At 61.1% G+C, this 25,334-nt stretch overlaps 1 protein-coding gene across 1 annotated transcript; it reads right to left on the bottom strand.

The window, feature by feature from the left end:
• Positions 1-32: 32 nt before the first annotated feature.
• Positions 33-24,877, bottom strand: RIPK4 (receptor interacting serine/threonine kinase 4). Its single transcript, XM_032865296.1, has 8 exons — positions 24,661-24,877; positions 14,648-14,939; positions 9,722-9,870; positions 7,939-7,988; positions 5,504-5,662; positions 4,605-4,708; positions 3,033-3,294; positions 33-1,278 (listed from the first exon to the last, which is right to left on the bottom strand). Exons 1-8 carry the CDS (start codon positions 24,840-24,842, stop codon positions 119-121), a joined length of 2,358 nt encoding a protein of 785 aa, XP_032721187.1. The 5' UTR covers positions 24,843-24,877; the 3' UTR covers positions 33-118.
• Between the last annotated feature and the right edge of the window lie 457 nt (positions 24,878-25,334).

Here is a 25,334-nt window from a genome sequence, read left to right as displayed (position 1 = left end):
TCCGCCGGGCCGCAGACGTGGCGGGTGGCACCGACCGGCACAGCGTCCTTCCGTCCCCACGGTGAACACGGCAATGGGACAGGAAGCCCACGGGGGCCCCGGCGTCCAGGGCGGCAGGCTAGGTCTTGCTCCGCCGGAGGAGCGTGGCAGCGGGGCCGCGGCCGCCCTGGAACTTGAGGCTCTGCAGGTTGACCAGCGCGCCGTGCTTCAGCAGCGTCTCCACCGTCTTGGCGTGTCTGCCCTGGGCAGCCAGGTGCAGCGCGCTCAGCCCCTGCGCGTCGGCCAGGTTGAGCACGTCGGCGCGGACCAGCTCCTCCACCACCTCTGCGTGCCCGGCGGCGGCGGCCAGGTGCAGTGCCGTCTGGTGGCGGGGCCCCCGGGCCAGCACGTCCGCCTCCTCCTCCACCAGCAGCTTGACGGTGGCCAGGTGCCCGTGCCGGGAGGCCAGGTGCAGGGCGGTGCAGCCCTCTGCCGTGGCCGCCTCCTTGTCGGCCCCCCGGTGCAGGAGCAGCCGGGCCGTGCTGGTGTGGCCCGTCTCCGCGGCGACGTGCAGGGGCGTCTGCGACAGCACGCTGCAGACGTTGACGTCGGAGTGCAGGTCGATGAGGACGCGGGCCACGCGGTAGTGGCCTCGCTGGGCGGCCAGGTGCAGCGGCGTCCTCCCGTCCAGCGTCTGCGCGTTCACGCTCACGCCCGGCTGCCTGGCCAGCAGCTTGACGATGGGCAGGTGGCCCTGCCAGGCGGCGTAGTGCAGCGGCGCCCACGCATCCTTCCCCGGCAGACTCACGTCGACGCCTCGACGCAGCAGGATGCGCACGATGCTCTCCTGGCCGTGCTGGCAGGCCACGTGCATGGGCGTCCGGCCCTCGCAGTCCACCTCGTGGACAGACGCGTTCTTCTCCAGCAGCAGCCGAGTGCTGCACTCGTCCCCATTCTGCGCCGCGAAGTGCAGCGCCGTCCACTGGTCCTCGTCCGCGGCGTTGATGCTGATCTTACGCGCCAGCAGGAGCTCCACGACCCCGCGCACCCTCTTCTCCACGGCCACATGCAGCGGGGTAGAGCCCTTCCTGTTGGTCAGGTTGGGGTTGGCGTTACTGAGCAGAAGCCACTTGACGCACTCCTCCTGCCCGGCCTCCACAGCCAGGTGCAGCAGGCTGGCGCCGCCGTCCAGCACCAGGTCCACGTCCTGGGGCTGCAGGATCTTCATCAACCTGCTGGTGTCCCCGCTCACGACGGCATCCACCAGCTTCCTCTTCTGGACGTCGGTCGTGCCGAGATCTATGGGGAGAGAGAGGCGAGGCTCAGGCCGCCAGCCACTCCCGGGGCCTGGCTGGTGCCCGGACGTGGCCCCCGGATTGCCGAGTGGCTGGACTCACTCAAGAGCCCGCGGGGCCCTGTTATTAGGTTTCAGATGCAGCGGGAGACACATTTGCAAAGTGAAAGTCATGCTACAGACCTATAGGGTTGTCGTCTAAGAAGGATGCAAGCCTCGGCCTCTATGTGCTCAGAAGCGGCCGTGATCGCTACGCTTACTTCATTGGGAAGAGAAAAGGGAAAGAAAGGATGTGTGCCCCGAGTCTACTGGAGAGCTGACAGCTCTGAGGCCGGGGGCACCCTTCCCAGGCCGCCCGCGGCTCCCCGACCCGGCCTCCAAATGCAGAGTCTCACCCAGGAGACGTAGGAAGGTTTCCTGAAAGAATCCTTCAAGGACTGAGTCCTCCCATTCCGGAAGAACCGTTATCCATAATGAAAAGGTTAGTCCTACTAGTGTCTGCGTTCTCATTAGTGCAGAGCAAGATGCCCTCCCTGCCTCTCTCCAGGGGACCTGCAGGGGGCGGGGGCTGGGCCTTCGACATACAGGCTGGAATTCAAGAAAATACAGCCCGCGCAGTCCGCCAAGTCTGAACTAGCATCTCTGCACCAGCTTCCGAGTCCAGCCAGGAACGGATCCTCCAACGGCATCGGACCCAGAGAGAGCTCTAGGACATGTTTCTCCCCCTGAGATGGGGAGTCTCTTGCCTGTTCCGTCTCTTATCACCCAGTCAAGCTGTCTGGCTGGGCCTTGCCCACTCGTGTCTCTCTGTAAGGCTTTTCCTCAACCCAAAATGCCCTCTTTTGCCCCAGAGTCCACTCTAAAAATCGCAGAAGACTCCCGGCATGTGGGAAAAGCCCTTCCTTCCAGGAAGGCCCTGATCCACCAGGAGAAACAGACTTCCCCTCCTGCCGGGCTCCGCACCCTCCCCACGGCCCCCAGGCACTTGGCCATCCCCACACCACTGTCTCCTGACCACGACCATCCATATTTGCCTGGTGGGGCCGCAGCACGCTGAGGGCAGGACAGGGCTGCGTCTTCCCCTCCCCATGTGGGGGGAGCCAGCCCCTGTGCCCAGGGATCAGCATTTGGGCCAGAGGCAGGGAAAAACCCCCTTCTGAAGGAAAAACCCATCAGAATTAACATAAAAATATATGATGACCTAACCAGGAAGGACCCTACCCCAACAGGTAGTATAGGATGGGATCGACATGTTAACACCTCCAGGAGTGACTCACCCGTTAGAACACGTGGTTAAAATGAACGGGGGACTCACAAATAAGAAAGCAAAGGGATTTCAGGAAGAGGGGGGCCAGGGCTGCCCTTTCCAAGAGAGACTCCAGGTGCGGGGTTTCATTTCTCCGCTGGCCTCACTTGACGGGACTCAGGGTTCGGCCAAGCCGAGGTCAGACCCTACACCTGGGGTTGGCACAGGTAAGACCGCCTGCACAGCCCAGGGGACGGCCCGCTCCCTCTGCTCCGAAGTGACAGCCCGCAGAGCCGCTTGGCCCGCCGCTCACCAGCACGCCTCTCCGCATTTGGGCTCAGCGAGCTGGCTACGCGCGGTGCCCCGGACAGTCGGTCACGGATACAGACATGGGCAGCGGCTCCAGAAGCTGCTGCCCGAGCTTTCAGCGGCACACGGGCTCCTACACACACTGCCTGCCCGCGGCCCCGTCATTGTGTGCGTTACTTCCCGGGAAACGGGGTCCTCGCTTACCGCCCGCTGAAGGCTCCCGCTCAAATGACAAGGACAGGGACCCTCTGGAGGAGAAGGCGGAGTCGACGGAAGACACCCCCGAGAGCCTCTTGCCGCTGCTGGCCGACGGCAGCCGGGACTCGGAGCAGCTGCGGCTGAGCTCCTCCGGGCCGTCGAGGGTCTGAGAGGTGCCCGAGTCCAGCTGGGACAGGAGCTCAGACAGGCTGTAGTCACTGTCGAAGGTCGGCGCGGACGCTCGCTTGAGAGGCGTGCACACGGGCTTCTGCGAACCAGGCAGAGGGGGGTGGATGAGAGCCACCCAGGACACCGGCAGTGCCACGGAGAGGGAAGGGGCACTGGGTCCCCGGGCAGCCACACAGGGCGCTCTGCCCGTGGCCTTGTGCACAGCCGCGGGGAAGCCCGAGGACCATGCGCGGGGCCCACCAGGCGCAGACACACTGCGAGCCCAGACAGACCGGACGGACGCGGGAAGCCCCTCGAACTGGGCAGGGCAAGATGCGCAGGGAGCGTGGGAAGCCCGAGTGCTGGGCCGTGCCCACCTGGCCGGCCAGCGTGGGTAAGAAAGGAAGGACTTGGGACAGGGGCTGGGAGCCCCTCACTGACAACCAACCGTGCCCCCTCCTCTGAGCCCCATGAGCAGGGCTGGGGGGTGGCGTGGGGGCAAGTGCGTGAGGCAGGCCCGGCTCCAGCAACAGCAGGGCCAATCTAGTCCACACGCACCAGCGGGGCCCTTTCGAGGGTGTCCCTACCGGGCCTCCAGAAAGGCAGATTTCTGGGGAGGGATTAAGCCCAAGGGCAGCTTCCGACCCCTCCCAGTTCAAGCCCACAGGTCCCCGGTCCTCCCTCTCCTTGGGACCAGCAGGTCCACTCTGACCCACTGGCTCAGTGCGCGGTCGCGCCCTCGAGCTGGGGCCTCATTCTCCCTTATCAGTGGCGAGGTCGCCGCCCCCAGGCACCTTTGCTCCCCAAACTCACGCACACATCCCTTTGCGTTGAGACAACGGGCACGCCTTGAATGCTCGCTCATCTCCCGGCCTCACGCGGACAGCCTGGCCCGCACCGCCTGACACCGGGTAAGGCATCAGGCCTCCCCCGACACTTCCCTAACGGCCTGGCCATCGCGGGCCCAGCGAGCTCTAGCCTTTACAGTCATCATCGCACCTCGCCCAACCCACGTGGCTCTCTGGGAGCAGGCCAGTTCCGAGCAGCAGACACAACGGGGCCAGAGTTCCAAGCCAGGGGGCAGAGACAGCAGAGCCCAAAGCCCCTACCCCAATGGGACCTACACGAGTCTTCTGTTCCCCAGCTCAAAGATCACCCGGCCAGTAGACCTCCAGTGTCAAGAGCGGGCCCACACTGTCCACTCTGAACCACAGACAGGAGGTGGGGACGGGACGCAGCTCGGCAGGAATGGCACCCGGGGCAGCCAGGCCGGCCATGAGGCCGCCGTCCTGTTCCCGAATGTGGGACGCCAGGTGCCGGGTGAACTGGGGGACCAGTCCAGGCCGGCAGGGAAGCCTGCAGAAAGGAGGCGGGGTCCTGAGAAAGGACATCCAGGAAGGGGGCCATTACCGGGCTCTCAGGCTCCAGTGGCTGCTTCGTGTCCAGAACCTGGGCCGGCTCCTTCACGGCCCCGTCCGGCTTCTCACACAGCTCCTCAGTTTCACAAGTGATTTCTATTGGGGAGAAAAGAAAACCGGGCATGTCACTCGGACAATGGCTTCTACATTCACTACAGAAACGTGTGACCTCGGGCGGGGACAGAAGAGGCGACAGCTGGGGCATGGTACCCCAGGGGGCTGGCCGGCACCCCAGTTTCCCGGGCCATTGGCCCAGCGGACTTCCCAAGCTAGCCGCGCAGCCTCTGCATGGGCCCCTTTGAGGCCTCCCATTAGCCATTACTAGCAGGGTCTGCCAGACTCTAAGTAGGACCCACGGCGTTCCAGGTTCCCAAAAAGGCTTGCCCCAGGGGAAGCCCATCTACCAGAGCCAGCAGCCCACATGCCCACAAAGGCCAGGGCAGCCAACACCTGGCAGGCGAGGCCCCATCATCCCCACCCTCCATGTGTTCCCAATGTAACGACCAACCCAAATTACGTAAGAATCACTTTCCTACTGCAAAAAATACACCCATTCCAGGGGAACAAGACCCCAGGAGAAAGGCAAAGAAAGCCCCAGGTGAGTGGTCTCGCCAGTCCCCTAAGACGCACCACCAAACCTGAACGCGCGGCACAGAGCGTGGGCCCCGCCGGGCAGCAAACCAGCCACGGGCCGGAGCAGGGGTGGACTGCCACGGCCATCCCCAGCGCCAGATGCCCTGACCCAGCCCCAGGTGCTGCAGGAACCTAGGCCAGTGGCCAGCCTGTCCGAGTACCTGCGTCTGCTCCCCTCCCCCTCCTGCCCATTACTCCCTCCCAGGACCCCCAGCACAGCCGTCAAGGGCAGGTCCCAGGGAGCCCCGGGGCACTCACCCTGGAAGGTGGGCCGCTCGCGGGGGTCCCCGTGCCAGCACCGCTCCATGAGGCGCAGGAGGGCCCTGCAGGCCCGCGGCCGGGCTCTGCACACGGGCGGCAGCTCCGGGCGGTGGCCCTTCACCACTTTCACCATAATGTGCAGAATGTTCTTCTCGTCTGCAAAGGAGAAGCGGGCAAGTCAGGGCAGCTCTGGGGCCGGGGGCCGTGGGCTTCCCCTTCAGGAGGAGGGGCGTGCATCACCCACGCCATCCACCGTCCCCACGACGGCACCCGGAGGCCACTTCATTTCCTTGGCAGAGCACAGAGCTGGCTGCTCCTCGCATCCCAGCGCATGTCTGCGCTCCCGCTTCCAGGTTTTAGAAACTCCCTACGACGTTCCAGATGGAACCAGGGCCCGTATCACAGGGAACATCTTCCTGGGCAAACAACTCCAAGGAAAACGGGGTTCAAAGAAGAAAACTATCTGATGAGACATGTTCCAAAGTGGCCCATGCATGCCAAAGGGAGGCAACGATCACAAGTCATGAAGTCACGTGGTCCAGCCTCCACGTGAACCCGGATCTCCCTGTGATGATGCAACACCCTTCCTAAACTCTGATTTCTATCCCAAAGCGCAGGCCTGGGGGGCCTCGTGTAGGGAGCCGGCCACAGCGACACTGGCCAGGACGCCTGCCCTCCTCCAAGCACGCTCGGGTCTGGGGAGTGTGAACGGGGGCCTTTCCCCACAGTACGTCATGTGGGCCCACCTGTCCTCCTCTGCAACCTTCCTGAGCACGGCGGACTCGTCACTATCACCATCCTCTTGGTCACAGACCAGGGAGCCCAAGGGGACCCTCAGTGAGCCAGACTTTTTTCTCTTCTCAGCCTAAAATCACAACACCCATGAGACAGGACCCCAAGCTCCCTGTTCCCAGCGCCCCCCTTTCCCCCCACAGTTCCCAGCACACCTGCGGCGGGGAGCTCTGCCCAGGCAGCAGACGCGTGTCTGCGGGTGTGGAAAACTGGCCCCAAGTCCCCGCCGCCGGCCGGGGTCCCACTCTGACCCTCGGGGCTGCCTTCCCGTTGAATCTCGTACAACAGCTCTCTCCAGCAGCTACGCGTCATTTCCACGACGCACCCGCCAAACCCCAGCAGGGCCTCCAGACAAAACCGAAGCGAACACCTGGAAGACTTTCTGCCAGACAGATGGAAAGTTCCAGAAACGCCTTTCGCTCCCCGGGCCGTGAACTCCCCTACGTCCCAAGCAATAAAGCACACAGGCCTTGGCTCCTGACCTCCGTGTCATGCACCTGGCCTGGGATGGCGTGTGTGACCGTCACGGGCCAGAGTGGCACCGCCAGACCACACGGACTCACACCACGGCCACCACGGAGGAGGGGCAGGGAGGCAGACAACAAGGACACAAACCCACACTAGGACGGGACTCCCGGACCTGGGGGCCCCACACTGACGCTGCTCTGAATTTCCAGATCTTTTTCATCCAAGTGCAAAGTAGCACGAATGACCCACGTACACCCGTAGAGGAAAACGATGAGGGTAAAAAGTCCTCAATTTTTCTAACGCAACAAGGCACGAGCACCCGGAGGACAGACGGCGGAGTGGCTCCCTGAAGGGGGACGAGATGTCGCAGCCCTCAAGGGGGGCGTCAGGGACCTGGGTGTGCTCATTGGTGCCAAATCCACCCAGCTGCCCTGGAGACTGGTCGCCCCGCAGGGGCCGCACCTCACACGATGACACACTTACAGGTGGCCAAGGCGGTAGAGTTTACATGTATTTTGCCGTGTTTTAAATTAAAGAAAAGAACTGGCTGGAAATATCCACAGCTGGCAAATCCAGAGAGACAGAAGGCCGCTGGGCAGTTGTCAGGGGCTGGGCGGGGGGGTGGGGGTGGCCTGTGGCCTGGACGGGGGGTGGGGGAGGGTCCCTTCAGGGGGTGAGAATGTTCTGGTTCTAGGCTGTGGGGGCGTCTATGCAGTGGCAAATGCACTTGATGTCCCCGATTCAGACACTTTAAAGGGATAAAAGGCTGTTCGTGTCACGTGTATCACATCACGCGCACGTACAAGCACAAGCATGCGTACACACATGCACACACTCAGAGCAACGAGCTGGTACAAACAGAAACCTGCCCAACAGAGCCCTTCGTGTGGCCGCCTTCCCCGGCCCCCGAACTGCGCTCTGACTGTGCTCGTCTCCACACAGAGGCCTGCAGCGCGGGCTGTGGGGCTCTGCAGGACATGCTGGGTGGGATGGACCAGTGCCCCCATGGTGCCCCCAGGACAGTCCCGCCGGCCTCGTGGCCCAGAGCCACCCCCGTCCCCTGGGCGCGCGGGTCGCAGGCACAGCTTCAACTGAGACGGGACCACACACGGCATGCCCTCCGCCGTCCCGGGACAGACAGAGGCACGGCCCCCAGAGCCAAGCCCACTCACCTGCGAAGGGCTTCTTCTGCGTCAGCACACCCCAGACCACGATGGCGAAGCTGGAAGGAAAATCAGCCAGGTCAGTCTCTGCGGGCCAGAGGCTCACCCACACGGCAACGGGCCAGAAGGAAAGCGCTCCAGCGTCTTCAAGAGCGAGGCAGTGGGAGAGGCGAGGGGGAGAAAGGACACCAAGACGTTTTCCACGGGCTCGTGAAACGGGCTCGCTCGGAGCGCGTCGGGGTGGTGGCTCCGATGTCAGATGCTGCCTGACGGACACACGTGACCTCTTGCTGCCCCAACAGCGTGCCTGGGGTGGGGGTGGGGGGGCCAAAGGAAAGGAACGCGGCTCTGCGGCTGGACAGTTGGCTCCGGGGGAGACGGGCCTGTGTCTGCTTAGTCGCCCTCCGTCTTCTGGCGGGCACCCGGCACGAGGCGCTGACGCCAGCTCCGGACAGGGCGAGGAGCCTGCTCGCTGAGATGTCACACGGGGCTGGGCAGAGAGCGGGGAACATGAGAGCCGGGCCAGCTGACCTTGCTGGGGCCCTTTCTTGGTTGGTGGAAATCATATCCACACTCACTCACTCTCTGGATACATACACAGTGTACAAAATTAGTCTGACTTGGGGCGCCTGGGTGGCTCAGTGGGTTGAGCCTCTGCCTTTGGCTCAGGTCAAGATCTCAGGGTCCTGGGATCAAGCCCCACATCGGGCTCTCTGCTCAGCGGGGAGCCTGCTTCCCCTCCCCCACCCCGCCTATCTCTCTGCCTGTGATCTCTGTCAAAAAATAAATAAAATCTTTAAAAAAAAATTATTCTGACTATACCCCCCAAAAAGCACAGTCTAATACATTAAAAATTAAGTAAATAAATAAAACAAGGAGCCCAGACACCGAGCTAGCACCCTGCCCTGAGTGGAGAGCGGCTCCAATAGGGAAGCCCAGAATTCTCCACTGAAAAGTAACCGAAGTCTCCAAGTTCAAAAGTTGAAACGCTCACCTCCAAAACAAACACGGAACCTTATCGTCCCCAAACTCTACAAGCTGGGACAGGCCCCCACCATGCCACCAACAACAGGCGGACAGCTCAGAGCCCGGCAGAGCACGCACACAAGGGCGATGGTCGAACCAGTCTGCCAGGACCCCAGGCGCAGGCCACGTCATGAAGGCAAAGCTTCGTGCTCGAGGGCTCAGGGTCACAGTCACCACGTGGAAGGCCCATGCTGAGGGGCTTGGGCGCGCCCTCCCACCCGCCCTCTTTTCTCTTCCAACAGGCCTGGGTGAGTAAGACCTTTGCAATGTGGAAAAGGCAGGCACCGACGGCGTGGGGATTATGCTCGAGGACCTCCATCCCACGGACGCTGATTTGTGGACAGCCCCAGCAAGCCTGCGTTCCTCCGTCAAAGCTAAGTGACATTAGAAGTGTAAGCTGCTGGGCTGCAGGGAGGGGCCCGGGCAGGAGCCCACGTCCTCGCACGTAGAGACACACGGAGCACGGAGGGCAGCCTGGCTAGAGGAACCCACACTTCACGAGAACACCAGTGCTCTCCCGGTGCGGGAGCCTGTCCGGTTGCTCGCGGTCTCCAACTGGCACCAAGCGCGAGTACTCCCCACCCCCGCTGGTGGCACTTGCAGGGGACACGTCTGGGGTAGCCTGGACCCCCAGCTAAAAACCCCAAACCTGTGACAGGGACTGAACCTCGGAGCTGACCGCAGCTCCTGGGAAAGCCGGCACTCGGTGCCCGAGGAATCGAGGTGCGGAGCCCCAGCTGGGGCCACTCGCACGTCTGTCACGCACCTGTACACGTCGTGCTTGGTGTCAAAGAGCCGGCTCTTCTCCCGGATGCGCTCCGGAGGGAGGTAGGCGATGGTGCCAAACAGGCCGTCCATGCTGAGGTCGTGGGAGTGGGACAGCCCGTTGCACTTGGCCAGCCCAAAATCGGAAATCTGCAACACAGCGAGGAGACAGCGCTCAGCGAGCTTCGTGGGGCCCCCCGGGGAGGCGCTGGGGTTTTCCCATCCCCTCCCCTCTGCAGGGCCACACGGCTCCGTCCCCACGCTGCCATGTCGGCGCGTTCGGGAGCCCGCAGCGGAGCGCCGGCCTCCAGCTCCTCCAGGGAAGGCACAGCCGGCTTTGGAGGAACCTTGTCCCGGCCATTGGGAGCTCGAAGCGCAGGGAAGAGATTACGCTTTAAGGAAAGAATTCACTGAGAGACAGAACTTCCGGAGATCACAATCTTACGCCTGCCACCGGGCACAGCCCGAGTCGGCCTAAAGGAGAAGAGCGACCCTCTGGGTTGTCGGGGTTTCAGACGACACATGAGAGCAAGGCCGGGTGCTGAGGCCGCGAGCCATGCCACCGCCGCCGGTCACGCCGCAGCCTGGCTGGGGAGACGGGCAGGCCGCAGCATGATCTGTAAAGGGAACTGGGCCTTCAGACGCCCTTTAAAGCAAACAAGACACACACCATGCAGCCTGGAGGAGGCATTCTGCCCTCCACCCGCAATAGCGTGCGATCAACAGACACGGTCTCCTTCCCCAAACGCAGGGCATCCACATAAAAGGCGTGAGGCACCTCTCCTCCCCGTGCGCCGCCCGCCCACCTGAAGGAGCGCCCGGACCCCAGCTACGCAGGCCCCACACCTCCGCCTTCTCCTCTCCTTTGGGACAAGGTGTCCGGAGAGCTCAGGAAGCTCGGGGGACCCCACGGTGAGAGGGAAGGCGTCACCGGCTCCCCGCAGCTCAGCCCCCGCTTGCGTACGTCGGGACCCTCGGACGACGGCTGAAGCTCTGCGTGGGCTCAGGTCATACTCCCTGACACAAAGGGACTGGGGACCCACATGGAAAACTGCCCCTTCTTGGTCTCTTCCAAGGCTTACGAATTGTTGTGACGCCTTCCAGTGAATTCCAGAGCCCCTCCTCAAACACGCAGAGGGAGGGAGAGGGAATGGGGCTGAGCTGGGCCTGACTTCTGGGCTCGCGTGCCCTGGAGGGGAGCCCACGGCCTGGCGTCAGCACCGCTGAACACAGAGAGAAATGTACCCCCGGTCACCCAGTCCTGCAGGGGCGCTGGGACCACACCTGCAGGGAGCGGCTGGACAGAATGGGAGCAGGCTGGGGCCCAGCTGGGACCGCGTGGGGCCGTGCCAGGAGGGTCAGCCTGGCTGTTGCTGGGCGCCCGGCTGCTTGCTGCCCATGTCGGCCTTCCAGAAACTCCCGCCCACTGCCCTGCCCCGCACGCCCACAGAGCTGCTCAGGGCCGAGACAGAGCTGGCCCGGGACCTCTCCAAGTCCACAGTGCGGACGTCTCAGTTCGAACTCTCAGCCGCTTCGACCTTTCGAGTTCGGAAGTGGAGACCCACGGGGTCCGGGGCCCGACCCCGTGCCTCCCGCCCCGCTCAAGCCCTTATTGCCCTTCGTTTCTGCATTTCTGCTGTCTACCTCAGAATGTCCTCGGTGTGAGGAAATAAGCGTAAATTTCACGTAAACGCTACAGCAACAAAATGCAGATCAGAAATCCAAATTCTCTCCCCTGACCCGCCGCGCCACCTCCCCCCACGCCCCATCGGGTAGCTCCTCGCCCCCTTCCTGCCCTGTCCTGCCCGTGCAGGGCCTGTCTGTCCTGATCCCGGACACTGGGGCCCAGGCCATCCCAGTGTCTATCGTGTATACAGCAGGTGCCCTCTAATTTGCAAACACACTTTCACATGCAGCACCGCCTCAGTACTGCTCGGTGCTCACAGAGGCCCCCAGGACCTGGGCCCTGCTCCCTCCGGGCCCAGCTGGGCGAGACCAAGGAAGGGCCTGGTGAGGGCTGTGCTGGCTTACAGAGCCCAGGAGCACAGGACCCTCAGGGTCCCCCTGCATACGGTCTGGTCTGGGCCGAATGGACCACAGAAGCCTACAATTTTAAACTAAACCATTTCAGGGGCCGCCTGGCCAGCTGAGCGGGTGTGGTACGGGACTCTGGATCTCCACCATGAGTTCAAGCCCCACACTGGGTGTGGAGCCTGTTTTAAAAAGAGAGAAAATACAGCAACAGTAAACGAAGCTTTTTTCCGCTTGAGATGGGCTTGCTCCCCTGGTATTTCACACAGTTCACACTAACGTACGTGTTACACTAACATTAAGTCTCTACCGCACTCCGCAAAGTAGGCGTTTGCTCTGAAACCGTGACCTCTAGCCACCCCTGCTGTGTACAGAAAGGCAGTCTTGAGGGGCCCAAGGGGAGGAGGGAGGCTGACGACTTGATCTCATTTCAGGATTCCAGATTCGAGTCTTATCATCCTGATCATCCCAGACCACAGGCCTCCCCAAAATCTGGGGGCCCGTCCCTCAATACAGAAGCTCAGACACTTCCCTCCACGCCCCACCTCGGGGACTTGGGAAACGTGTGATGCAAATACGTCGTCTGTCTGTTGGGCTGAGCAGTGGTCCCAGAAGAGCAGCCCCCAGCCCCGGGGCCTTCCAGGCTGATGGGGGAGGGGCCCGGCTTCAGTCACCCCCAGCTCCTTGGGACCCACTGGGTTCTTCGAGGAGCTTCACCCGTTTCCTGAAACGGCAACCAGCGCCAGGCTGCCCAGCCGGCACGCGCGTGAGCGGGAGAAAATCGTGTTCAAACAGAAGAAGCTGGCGGCTGATGCAGGACGACCTACCAGGAACGCGAGCCCCAGCACCCGGCGTGGAGGACGGCGCTCGTTTCCCTACTGAGCAAGCATTAAGTGCGCCCCGTGCACCCAGCACTGGAGTCGCGTCCTGGACGGAGGTCGGCATCCCCGGGGGCAAACAGGACTGTCCGGCCACCCATGCCCACGGTGCCAACAGCGGCGCCCTCACAGCGCACGTCCGCAGGCCAGGTGCTGAGTCAGCCCATCATCACCTCTGACCCTCACTACAACACAGAGGGGGACCCCCACCCCCAGGTGACAGCTTGGGGTGGGGACTGCACCCCTAGGATCTGCTTACCTGGTGAGCACCCAGCAGCCCCTCCCCTAATCCCTAATCTAACTTTGCCTCCCGCTAAGACACCTAGAATTTTCCATGACCTTTCTGCCCATGCCCCCGCCTCCTGCAGCAAACCCCGTACCCCACCCCAGTAGAACCCCCATCTCCAGCTGGAGCCCCCTGAGTAACACCTCCCCCACCCGGTGGGCGACCTGTGGGGCACCTGCCACCTGGGACCTGTCCGGCCCTCGTGTGACACCGCTGTGCCCCACGCTCAGTTTGTGTGAACCTCGTTCAGGCACAGACCCCACGGCTACTACCACTGATGATAGACAGCAGCCAAACCCCTGAGCCGCAGCTTAGCAGGACCCAGGCCCCCCCCCAGGGCACCTGGCCAGTGGGAGGGACCTCTGGCTCACCCCATGGGTCTGCCACTGCCTCCTCCGGCTCACGAGTACGCAAGCCCAAGGTCGAAAGCGGTGCTCCTCCCCGGGTGCCCAGAGGACCGCACGCTCCCTGACACAGCCCTGTGATGTCAGTGGGGGCAGAAGGTCCCGCGGGAAGCCAGCACGCCAGCTGGAAGGAAACAGGGCTCCAGCAAAGCCCGGGAACCGCCGTGGCACCCATTCACGCCCGACCGCTTGTTAGCAGGAGGGTACCTCCACCTGCTGGCTACGGTCTGATTTCCGGGCAACACCCATTCAAGGGACAGCTCGCAGTGGACGGCGGTCTCCCCGTCGGCCTCGGTGCACAGAGTTGGGGCCTGGGGAGCCGCAGGAGCAGGCCACCTGGTCCCGCCCCTCCTTCCAACAGAGCCCAGGGGCAGGGCCAGACTGCACCCGGGTCTCTCCCAGCCCTCGGACCAGCACGGGAGGGTGTCCGGAGAGCGCGGGGCGACCGGCAAGGAGAACAAGTGTCCGCAGGTGAATGTCTTCCAGGAACAGTTCCCACAGGGAACAGAAAGGGGCTCAGGCCTCGGCTCCCTCTCACACGCTCTCAGGCCCGTGCAGGGAAAGCACGTCGACGAGCGCATCCCACAGGCAGGCAGGCAGCCCCGGGCCTCCCAAGCGAGCCAGCGTCACCCCACGGAGAAGACGCATGACACGTGTCCACCCTGGTGTCCACAACAGGACCCCGGACACCAGAGGAGAGCCTGAGTCAAAGAGCACAAACCCGATGACGTTATGAACTGCAATTCCAGATGACCAGTGCCTGGTTTTAGCTCTATGATCCCTCACGCTTTTCTGTTTCATAAACTTACCCCCAAAAAACAAAAACCAGGAGCAGACCTCAGGGGCGTGGTGTCATGAGGACAGAATGAGCCCCCTTTGGAGCTCTTTCTATGGAGCCTCTGTTTAAGAACACCCCCATATCCCACCACCCTCATCCTGGAGACCACGGAAGGGGGTGCAGCTGTCACCACGGAGCCCGCGGGCCCACGGAGACAGCCCACCCACAGCGCACCCAGGGGCGGACTCCTAGCCGGATTTCAGTAAGACCTAAGTAAGACCCGCGTCAGCAACCCCGGAAGCCTTTTTTTCCAGGGTGCCCAGAATTCAGGCTCCTGCTCCAGGATCTAGGGGAGCGACCCGGGTGCAGAAGGGGCCATTCCCCTGCTACGCGTTCTGAGGGGCTTACATTGCCCATGACAAGACGGGGGTTGCTGGAGTCCTTCTGCTGACGTAGGCCTTTGCTTCGAGTGCCCCCCGAGCACTGTGCTCTCTCCGCCCTTACCGCCCGGGCCGCCGGGGCCCTGCCCATGGTGCCGGGCACATCCTACCTTGACGTGGTAGTGGGCGTCCAGCAAGATGTTGGCGGGCTTGAGGTCCAGGTGCAGGAGAGGCGGAGCCATGCAGTGCAGGAAGTTCATGCCCACGGCCGTCTCATGGATGATGCGGAAGCGCAGATCCCACGGCAGCGGCTCGGACGCCAGCAGCTTCTCCAGCGAGCCCATCTCCATGTACTCCATGACCAGCCCCACGGGCTCCTGGCATATGCCGTACACGGGCAGGATGTAGCGGAACTTGGCCATCTCCATCTTCCTGGCTTCTTCCAGAAGCTCCCCACGCTCCCTGGAAAAGTCGAAGACATGAGACGTGCATGGGGCTCCCCCAGCCACTGACACAAAGCACCACAGCCCGGAGGCCACCAGCTCCGCGGGCGGAGAAAATGACCCACACGCACATCACGTGATCCCATTCCGGGCCTCCCAAGGTCACACGTCTTATAGCTATCCAGGCACTTCTGTGCACTGGGGGGACGGTAACACTAATTATTATCTGAAAACCCAGGGGTCACCGAGCAAGGCGGCTGATGCCGGCAATCCCGTCTCCTGGGACAACGGAAGAGAAGTTTCCTTGAGACAATGCATCCGTCCCAAGACCCCCAGTCACTTGTGAAGCCCAACACTCCGTCTGGCCCAGGGGCCCCTGAATCCAACCCCACACTCACGTCAGTGGCACGTCAGCTGGCGAAGCCACCTTCTTCTAAAACCGTCATTTTAGTTGTAGTAAAATATATGTAATGGAGTTTTTATCTTAACCACACTAAGTGTACAGTTGGAAGGCATCACGTACACTCACGGGCTGTGCAACCATCACCACGCTCCACACCCAAACCTCGTTCATCGGCCCAACAAGAACTCCGTGTCCATTCAACAGGAGCCCCGTCCTGCGGGCCCCGCTCACCCCGGGCTACCTCCTGCCTGGACAGACTCATCTACGCATCTCACAGAAGTGCCGTCCCACAGTGTCTGTCCTCCTGTCACTCAGCATCTCAGCACAACATGCTCGTGCGCCAGCATGCACATGCACACAGCAGTGTGCATCCAAGCCCCATTCCTTTTCAGGGCTGAATAATGTTCCACTGTAGGAACATGTCACCCTCACGTACCCACTCGTCTGACGGTGGACATGTAGGTGGTTTCCCGCGTCAGGTTACTGTGACTAAAGCTGTATGTTGCACACACTGGTGCGCAAGTATCCATTTGCGTCCCTGTTTCCAAGCCTTTGGGCTCCACACTGAGGAGCAGAACAGCTGGGCCATCTATGCCAAACCTTTTCAGGAACCCCCAAGCACTGCACACAGCCTGCCCTCAGCTCTGACGGGAAGACAGTCTCCCCTGTTCAAGCCACACGGCCATGACTGCTTTCCCACCCACGGCGCAGACTGGCGGCTGTGGGTGCAGAGCTCCGGACATCTGCCCCCAGGCCCCCCACAGTGTGTCGGCCCCAGGTCCAGGGTCACACATGGTGCAACCACGAGCTCACAGCCTAGAGTCCCCCGTATCCTGGTCTGTGTCAGCAAAATGGGCAAAAGTCCCAGGGTGCACGCAGGACAAAGGGCCAAGTCACAGGGGGCGGCTTGGTCACGTGCCATCGAGGTCAGCGGTTGTCCTAACAGGCACCGTCAAACGCACCCAGAAAGCTGGCTGAGCCGAGGCCTCCCAGCCCCCGGGTGCTGGGGTGGGATCTCAGCCCCTCGGCCCACCCCCTACCGCTGCGGCGGGGGTCTCGAGCATCTGCCAAGAAGCTGTACAGCGGGCGTCGCGGGGAGAGCATCCCTGAGTATCGATCAGGGGTGCTCGCGTACTGGCGGCTCTGCCCCCGCCCAGGGACACGGAGCAAAGTCTGGGACATTTTGGGTGTCACGGCTCAGGGCTGCCACTGGCATCCAGCGGGCGGGAGCCAGAGACGCGGCTCGGCGTCCCACGGTGTGTAAGAGAGCTCCCAACGCAGAGCTACCCAAGAACCGCGCCAAGCCTGAGAGCCCTCGGTACAGACCCAGCTTCAGTGCGCCTCGGCCAACTTTAAAATAAACCACCCCAGACCGGAAGTGCCCACGTGAGCACCGCCGGCATTCATGCAAACTTCACTGTTTCCACGGGCAGCTCATCCTCAACGAGGGAGCCACAAACACTCAGCAGGGACTGGGGCGTCTCCTTGACACGCGGCGCTCGGGAAGCCGAGGAACCCGTGCAGTACGGTGACGCGGTACCCGGTGTCACCGCTCACGGAGATGAACTCAACGCGGGTCAAAAGCCTAAATGAAAGGCTGGCCACGGTGAAACTAGCAGAAAACATTAAGAAGCTCATTAACATCCGTCCTGACAATGAGCTTTTTGGACATGATACCCAAAGCAAAGCACAAAAGCAAAAATCAGCAAATGGGACTGCATCCAACTCAGAAGCTTCTGCGCAGCCAAAGAAACAAGGAACAAAATGAAGACCTCCAGGATGGGAGAAAAATCCTGCAAACCACCTAATGGATAGAAAGTTAATATCCATAATAGATAACAAATAAACACAACTTAAAGAAAAAATGTGATTTAGAAATGGGAAGAAGAACTAAACAGACATTTCTCCAAAGAGGACATCACAATGGCCAACAGGCCCATGGGAAGATGCTGGGTATCGCTAACCATCAGCAAAGTGTGACTCAAACCCTCAGTGAGCGCCTCACACCTGTCAGGAGGGCTCGCGTCATGGACGTGGAGGAACAAGTGCTACAGAGGACGTGGAGGAAAGGGGAGTCCTTACACACTCCTTACACACTCCTGGTGGGAATGCACATTGACTCGACCGCTGTGGACGACAAGATGAAGGTTCCTCCAAAGAGTGAGAACAGACCTGTCAATGCAGTGAAAAGAAGGGCCATCTGCACCCCAGTGCTCACAGCAGCAATGGCCACGGTCGCCAAACTGTGGAAAGAACCAAGATGCCCTTCAACGGACGAATGGATAAGGAAGATGTGGTCCATATACTCTATGGAGCATGATGCCTCCATCAGAAAGGATGAATACCCAACTTTTGTAGCAACATGGACGGGACTGGAAGAGATTATGCTGAGTGAAATAAGTCAAGCAGAGAGAGTCAAGTATCATATGGTTTCACTTATTTGTGGAGCATAACAAATAGCATGGAGGACATGGGGAGTTAGGAGAAGGGAGTTGAGGGAAACTGGAAGGGGAGGGGAACCATGAGAAACTATGGACTCTGAAAAACAATCTGAGGGTTCTGAAGGGGCAGGGGGTGGAAGGTTGGGGGAACCAGGTGGGGGGTATTAGGGAGGGCACGGATTGCGTGGAGCACTGGGTGTGGTGCAAAAACAATGAATACGAATAGAAATTAAAAAAAAAAAAAACACAGAACTGTTCCACAAGGCTTCTTGGGGGGGGACCCAAAGGCAATGAAAACAAATTTCCACAAGACATCTGCACAGCCACGTTGACCCCAGCACTGTTTACAACAGCCACGATGCGGAAACAACCCAAATGCCCATCAGTGGACGAAGGGGTGGGAAGCCTGGGCTGCACGCACAGTGGGCAGTTACTCGGCCACGGGAATCAGGCTCTCGCCGCATCTGCATGAGACGGACCTTGAGCACATTACCTGCGGCAAGGTGAGCCCGATAGGGAAAGTTCTGCGTGATGTCACTTACATGCGGAATCTAAGAAAGAATAAAGTGGTGGTGACCAGGGGCAAAAGGGTGGGGGGACAACACCGACGGTGCTTAAGGGTACAGACTTGTCACGAGCGTGAAAACAGCCATGTACAGGTGAACAAACATAGTCTACCGCACACAGACAGTAAGTACGTAATATGGTAAATATCTCTCCGCTCTGGGCTATGCGAATGTATCAATGTATCAATGTTACACGGTCTTCACCTTAAATTTGCACAATGTCAAATGCACCTGATTAAAAGAAGCGAATCTGTTTGTCCTGGACAATGGGTTGCAGGTATGCGCTGGGGAACGTGCTTTCTAATCAGCTCCTAAAGGAATGGTCCAGAACCGCGTGCCAGACACACCCTCTTGCATCTTGGGAACTGAGCAGGTCCAGCACTGGCACACGGCCACGCATGCAGCAGGCCAGGGTGGCCTCAGGGACGCCCCCAAAGTGCAGGTTCTGGCACAAGCAGCCCAGAACCTGCCACAGGGGCTCTTCCAGGGCCCGGACGCACCTGGTCCTGCCACCCTCCCCGCCTACCCTCGTGTGCCAACCTGACAGAGAGTCCCACACTGTCCTAACCCAATGAGGCCACGTCGGATGGACCTCCTCTCTGAGACTATAAGCTACCAAGCATCACACACTTAGGAAAACCCTTCCCAGGGAGGAGGGACCGCTGGCGAGAAGGAACCCAGATCACACGCCAAAGACAGCAGCACCCAAGGTCCACCTGCCCTGAGCACCTGTACTCAACATGGTCACCGCAGCTCCGGGCAGAGAGAGAGAGAACCGGAGAGGAGACCTGACGATTGATGAGTATGGAGGGGAAAGCTAGCAAGGACGCCCTCGATCTCTACCGGGGGTCAGTGGGGGGACCCTCACCGATGCTGGGGAGCACCCCGGAGAAGGTGGAGAATCTGGTTTGGAACACACTCAAGGAGCAAAGAATCCCCGTGGCCGTAGGAACCAGGGACCCACAGATCGGAAATGGAGAGGAGATTACTGCAGCACAAAACTGAGTTTAGCACAGCGTGCTTGCGCAACACGCTGTTAAATGGCCAATGAATGGAGAGCCGAATGCCCACAGGAGTGCAATGCTGCCTACGGCGGCGGGCGGGGGGCAGGGGGTCCCTGTGCAGGGCTGAAGAGCTGCTTGCACCCTCCTGAGGAAACACAGAAGGTCCACCAGCCCCTCGCACACAGAGGCAGACCCCAACCCTGCCCCGGGCTCCGCAGGCATCAAGGAGGGAGCGGCTGGGTGCCAGCATCAAGCACCGAGGAAAGGCTGGTCATTTAAAGAGACCCCTGGGCCCATCTCTTCCGTTGTCCTCCTGGGAAGACCTAGTTACCTGCACTGAACAGGACCAACCACCCCTCCCAGAGCTCACTACTCCCACTACCTACCACTACGACCAGCACTCGGGCCCCAGTTGCTGCCCGCGGACAAAACACCAGCAGCAGCTTCTGTTTCCAGCTGGTTAGGAATCATCGTTAGAACTTGTCTGATCTTACTGCTTTTGTTTTCTTCTAACGCGGCTGGCTTCCCACCCCTCCCCTCCCACTGTGTGTCTGTGGGGCCCTGCGTCCTTGTGTCCTGCCCCGAGACCCTGCCATGGGAAAGCAGGCGGGGCGCCCCTCCCGGCCCACAGGCCCGATGGCTCAGGTGTTACCAGCTGGACAGTGACCAGGGAGGGTCACTGCCCACGTGGGGCATCCAGAGATGAGCCCTCCAAGCCTGACTGATAACCGATCGGATTCTGAGAACAAAGTCAGCGGCACTGAGGTGCAATTTCTCATTACCCGAAGCTCTGGGCTACTTTGCAAATAAAGGGTTTTCTTCCCTTTGCCCCAAGGGCGCAGCACCTAAAACAAGGGTGATTTCTGATCCCTCGCCAAGCTCATCAGTGGTGGAACAGCCCCACTGGCAACACGCCACTCACTCCCGCTCCCCCAGCAGGCACGGCTCCCCCGGCCCCAGGCCCTTTGCACCCGACCCAATGTGCCTTGGTTCAAAAACTCAGAAAGGGCCCCCCTCTGCCTCCCCATCACCCCGCCCCCGTGCCGGTCTGCTCCCAAATGCCAGAGGCAGCTGTGTCCTGAGAGCCCCGTGCCCTCTTGGGAAGAATGCCAGGCAGGATTTGCACAACCGACCACTGGTGTTAAGGACATTTCACCGGGGGAAAACCAGCCAGCTTGGAAAATGGTCTTCCGGCAACTCCAGCAGAATGCCCTAGAGCACAGTGGACCCCACCCTTCACCACAGCTCCCCGGGACAAGGAAGGGGGTCCCAGGACAACCTCGGGGAGGTCTCGGGGGACACGGAGAGGAGACGCCTCACACAGGCCTGGGGAGGGGGGTTGACCTGGGCCCCCAAAGCGCTAGCAATGCTTTTGTTCAGAAGGGGTGGGCACAACAATTTTGGGACCCCACCTGGCCCAAATCCAAATGACCCCGCCCCTCAGCTTTTCTTTAATTGCCCCAGCCCCCCCTCCCTCGGCAACACCAACGCCCCTACAGTAGGCATCTGCAATTCAATGAGCCTGGAATGAGCCCTCGCAGGGAGCCACCCAGTGGGACTGAAAGTGCTCCCCCAGCGAAAAGAAACCACCGATTGTTTTCTTGTCAACAGCAATTATTTATTTTCCATATACTTCCCCTCCAACTGTGTCTCTGGCTCTGGCAGACGACAGAGAAGAAACTATAGACCCAGGGTTCCTGGAGGACCCCAGCGCACAGAGCTCCAGCCCCCGCCTCCGCCATGGGTCACGGGTCAGGGTCCGCATGACCAAACCCCTTTCTTTGCTGTTAGGAGTCAAGCTCGCAGCCACCCGAATCCACTGACCTCAGTCTTAGTCAAAGCACCCTAAAAGTTATGACGCGCCTACAGAGTATCTAAAATCAGGCACATTTCGGCAGAACCAGTGTCACGTTTCTCTCCGGGGACCATTTCAAAAGCAGCTCCTTCTGGGGAAGGCTTACGAATTCTGTTGCCCAGCAGAACTGACAAAGCACCCCCACGCCCAGCACCTCCTCTCTTGGTCCCAGATGGAAAAATCTCTGAGCATTAACAGGACTGAGGTGGGGCTCCCCTTGTCCCGTGGTCCTTCTCAACAGCACTTATAGTAATTCAATTTTTTGCTCACTTAGGGCCGGCCGAAGCTACTCTCTCCCTCCCGGGGAGGGCAGGTGAGAGGGAAATACCAGAAATTCATCAGACAGACTGTTTCTAGAAGATACTTTCTAAGACGCTGCGGGCTCTCCTCACCACTCGCTCAGAAACTCCAAAGAGGCCGATGGTGAGGGACACCAAGGGTTCCCTCTCTGGAGGAATTCAGGGTGGAAAAGGGGGAAAGAATGGGATGAGACGGCGGTGGCTGAGGTGCAGGGCAATGCGGGGTGGGGGTGGGGGTCGGATGTGGCGAAGGAGACGAGGAACCAAGAGCTCCTGGGAGGGGGACCCAGGAACCAGCTTTGGGAAAGGCAGCGGAGAAAAGTTTAATCACGTGCGAGCTGCGGCTTCTGGGCCCGGCCTTCTCACCTCGCAGCCATCCCAGTGCGCTCCCAGGGAGCCTCCGAGGGTTCCCACACTGCTATTTTTAAACCCAACAAGAAACGGGCTTGTCAGATTGTCAGCTCTGTAGCTGCAAACCTGGGGTTTGCTCAGGCTCGTCCAGACTAGCCGGGGCCCGGGGGCCTGGGACGCAGTGGCTGTGGGCCTGGTGCTCTGTTATTCAGGGCTTCCTCCTAGCCCGGGGGAGGGGCGGCAGCCTCAGGAATGGGGCCTTTGGGGTCACTATGCTTGCTGAAATGGAAACACGCCCAACCCTAGACTCCACCCTGGCCCTCGTGACCCCCTCATTAAGGTTCACCAGGGAGGCCGTTCATCTCCCCAAAGCCACCAGACCTGCCCATAAGGAGTGGGAAACGCAGATTGATCCCTGAAATCCCTGAAGACCCCCTTGGAAGCTCCCTGGGCAGGGGCTTCTCTGCCCCCGACCCCGCCACCATCCCGGGGATCCTCCAGGGCTGTCTGGGGTTGGGCAGCCCCTGCCTCCCCTGCACACAAGCAGGAGGCGGCCGGCTGCTCCGAGGGGCCTGGCGTGGGGTCTGGGGGTCGCGGGCAGAGGCTGCTTCCAGAACCCCATAAAGATCCTCTTTCCCATTTCAGGGAACATCTTGCAAATGGCAGGGCAGGGAGAGCACCAATTTGGCAAGACAGGTAGCAAAACCACACTGCGAGGTCTAGCCGGAAGCTCGCAGGCCTGCAGTGCCACCAGCCCGTGCTGGGCTACTGGGCAGCCGGCCCCTTCCTACCCAGCACCTGGAGCCGAACACCGTCAGCCATCAGCCGAGCAGAGCCGGCTTCTCCAAGAGCAGAGAAATCAGCCACCGCGGCACACGCAGAACTCCAGCCTGCCCTACCGGGCCGGCCAAGTGTAAGAGGTGAACCTCTTCCTGTTGGGTGATGCTGACCTCGGCCTGGCCGCCCAGGACATGCCAGCGCCTGCCTGCTTGGGGCAGGGCAGGAAAGGCTTCCAGTTAAAGGACAAAACACTTTTCACCCAGGCTACGAAACAACCTCAGTGATCTGCCTCGTGTGGAGAAACCCTAGCTCCATCTGGGCCACCCAAGAAACGAGGGCCCAGCGACTGGAAGTCACAGAGTCGGGGGATGCAGGAGGAGGTGTCAGCCTGGGGACGAGCTGCACTTTGCTTGCTCTGACACAAGAAATTGGCATGACAAATGTTGCTGATGAAGAAAGCTCACTTTGACCCAGACTCCATCCGACACCTGTCCCCCAGACCCCAAGAAAGCTGCTAGGGCCAAGGTCTTGCCTTTCCGAATCTAAGCACTAGCTAGTATTCAAAGAGGTTTGGATTCTATCAAAATAACCACAGCGCCTCTCCCGGCCTGAGAAGTTACCAGGATCAGGTGGGAGGAGGGGAGGGCTTGCACAGCATCTCACCGCTGCTGGTGCTATTTTTATGACACCTGCCACCACTCGGCCGAAGTTTCCAAGAAACACTGGGTTTGAGGCTTAGAACGAGGAGCCTCCAAGAGCAGTACCGTCTCATCTCCCAGGCCCGGAAGAAAACATGAGGCCGGAGCACACGGGGTTGAGGGCACGGCAATCCTTCCACCCCAGGCCTGGGGACTCAGACAGCCCCTGCGAAGGGCATCGCTACCATCCCACCTCCCAGAAGCCAAGGATTACAAACCAGGCGTTTGAGACAGCAGAGGCTACGTGGGGTTTAAAACGAGCTGTTTTCCCTAGTCTGTGTGTCCGGGACTGACTTTGTAAGGGAGATCTCCACACAGAATACTTTCATGCAGAATGCAAACTTTCACTAAATGATGTTTTAAATGTGTCCAACCGAAGCTTACCTATAAACTCCTAAAATGCACATGTAAAAGGAGCTTCTCCACAACCCCCTCTTCCCACCCCCACCCCCAAAACGATGCACAGATCACCATCCAGCGACTGTGTTTAACTGGGATGGCCCTGTGTCCCTTCCAATCGTCATTAACTTGAACACCCCTGTTAGGCCAGGACAGGCAGGTTCCGGCTGTCCGTGCTTTTGGACTGGAGGGTGGGGGGTGGGGGGTTTGCAAGGAAGGAGGGAGCTCTGACTCGGACACAAAGCAGGTCACTGTAAAGACCCCTTCCCAGAGGCTGGGTGTAGAAATAAAGTCGCTAAAACTAGAGTGTGCCGCGAGTAAGTGCTTCGAGAAACACGACCCCCAGGGCCACCTGCCGGACCCCAAGGCCAAGCCCCGCAGCCCGGAGGAAGCCTGGCCAAGCCAAGCCAGTACTTCCGACCGAAATAATTACCGTCTTACACCAATTTGTGCTCCGGCGTAAATTACTAAGTGAGGCGAACGGAGTGTAGCTAAGGCACAAAGCCCGGATCCCCACACGGCAATTTCTCTAAGCCGGGCGCAGACCGCAGCGCCCAGGCGGGTCCCGGGCGGGCCGGACGCGCCTCCGAGGGGCGCGGGTCCAAAGCCCCGAAAATCCGAGGCTTCCCGCAAAGCCAGGGAGCACCCCCGGGCTCCTCGCAGCGCTTCCACCCAACGCGGCCCCCCGAAGTGCCCCGGAGGAGCCGCAGCGGGGCCCGGAGTGCGCAACGGGACGGTGGAGGTCGCCACCCGGCCTCCGCGTCCCTCGGCCGGGCGGGCGGCGCGGACACCGCCGGGGCTCACGGCCTCGCCCGGCGCCGGCTGCTCCCTCCCGAGTGCTCCGGCGGCGACCCGGGCGGCGAGCAGAGCCCCCGGCACCCCGGCACCCCGGCGCCGGCCCCGGCCGCGCCGCCCGCCCCGGCGCCCCCGCCCGGGCGGCTGACCTGTCGTCGACGTGCAGGCTGGGCGGGCACTTGAGCGCGAGCCAAGTCTTCCAGTGGACGTGGCGCACCTTGTACACCTGCCCGAAGCCGCCCGAGCCGACCTTCTCCCAGCCCGCGAACTCGCCCGCGTCGAACGTGCGCAGCAGACCCAGGCCCCACGGGCTCCCGCCGCCGCCCGCCATCGCGCGCGTCTGGCCGCCACCCCGCGCCGCCGCGGCCGCCCGGGCCGCCCAGGTGCCCAGGTGTGCGCCCCGCCCGCTGACGTCACTTCCGCCGCCGCCGGCCCCGCCCCCCGTCCCGGGGCCCCGAGGCCCCGCAGACCCACCGAGGCGAGTGCGGGTTCACCGCGTCCTCCGCTGCGCGCGGCTGCCGGCCCGAGTGCGTGGGTGCGGGCGCTTCGATCCGAGTCGATCCGATTTTCCGCGCGGCCGAGGGAACCCGCGACTGCAGGCTTTCCCGGGTTTTCCCGGTGCTACCACCCGGCCGCACTTTGCCAAAAAAGGACAAAGGGATCCGACGACCGGGGGCTGGGCTTTCGTGCAAACCGCGGATCTTAGGCAGACTTGCCCCATTTTACGTGTCCTCGTTGGCGCGCATGAAGGTCTGTACAACGTTATCACCCGTGTGAGCTCGTGTACCTACCACTGCTGTCAAGATCTAGAGCAAACCACCAC

This window comes from Lontra canadensis, unplaced genomic scaffold (assembly GCF_010015895.1).
Source record: "Lontra canadensis isolate GAN:19392208 unplaced genomic scaffold, GSC_riverotter_1.0 scaffold29, whole genome shotgun sequence".
NCBI classification, from domain to species: Eukaryota; Metazoa; Chordata; class Mammalia; order Carnivora; family Mustelidae; genus Lontra; species Lontra canadensis.
Note: the sequence above shows the minus strand (reverse complement) of the source record. Positions and strands in the feature narration are given on the sequence as shown.

Bases quoted from the DNA above. Each gene is read 5' to 3' on its own strand.
- RIPK4 (XM_032865296.1), bottom strand. From the start codon at position 24,842: ATGGCGGGCGGCGGCGGGAGCCCGTGGGGCCTGGGTCTGCTGCGCACG. The intron at 7,989-9,721 runs GTGCGTGACAGA...TTTTCCTTCCAG, and splicing joins ACCAAGCACGACGTGTACAG to CTTCGCCATCGTGGTCTGGG. The intron at 1,279-3,032 runs GTAAGCGAGGAC...CTCTCCCCATAG, and splicing joins GCGGGAGCCTTCAGCGGGCG to ATCTCGGCACGACCGACGTC.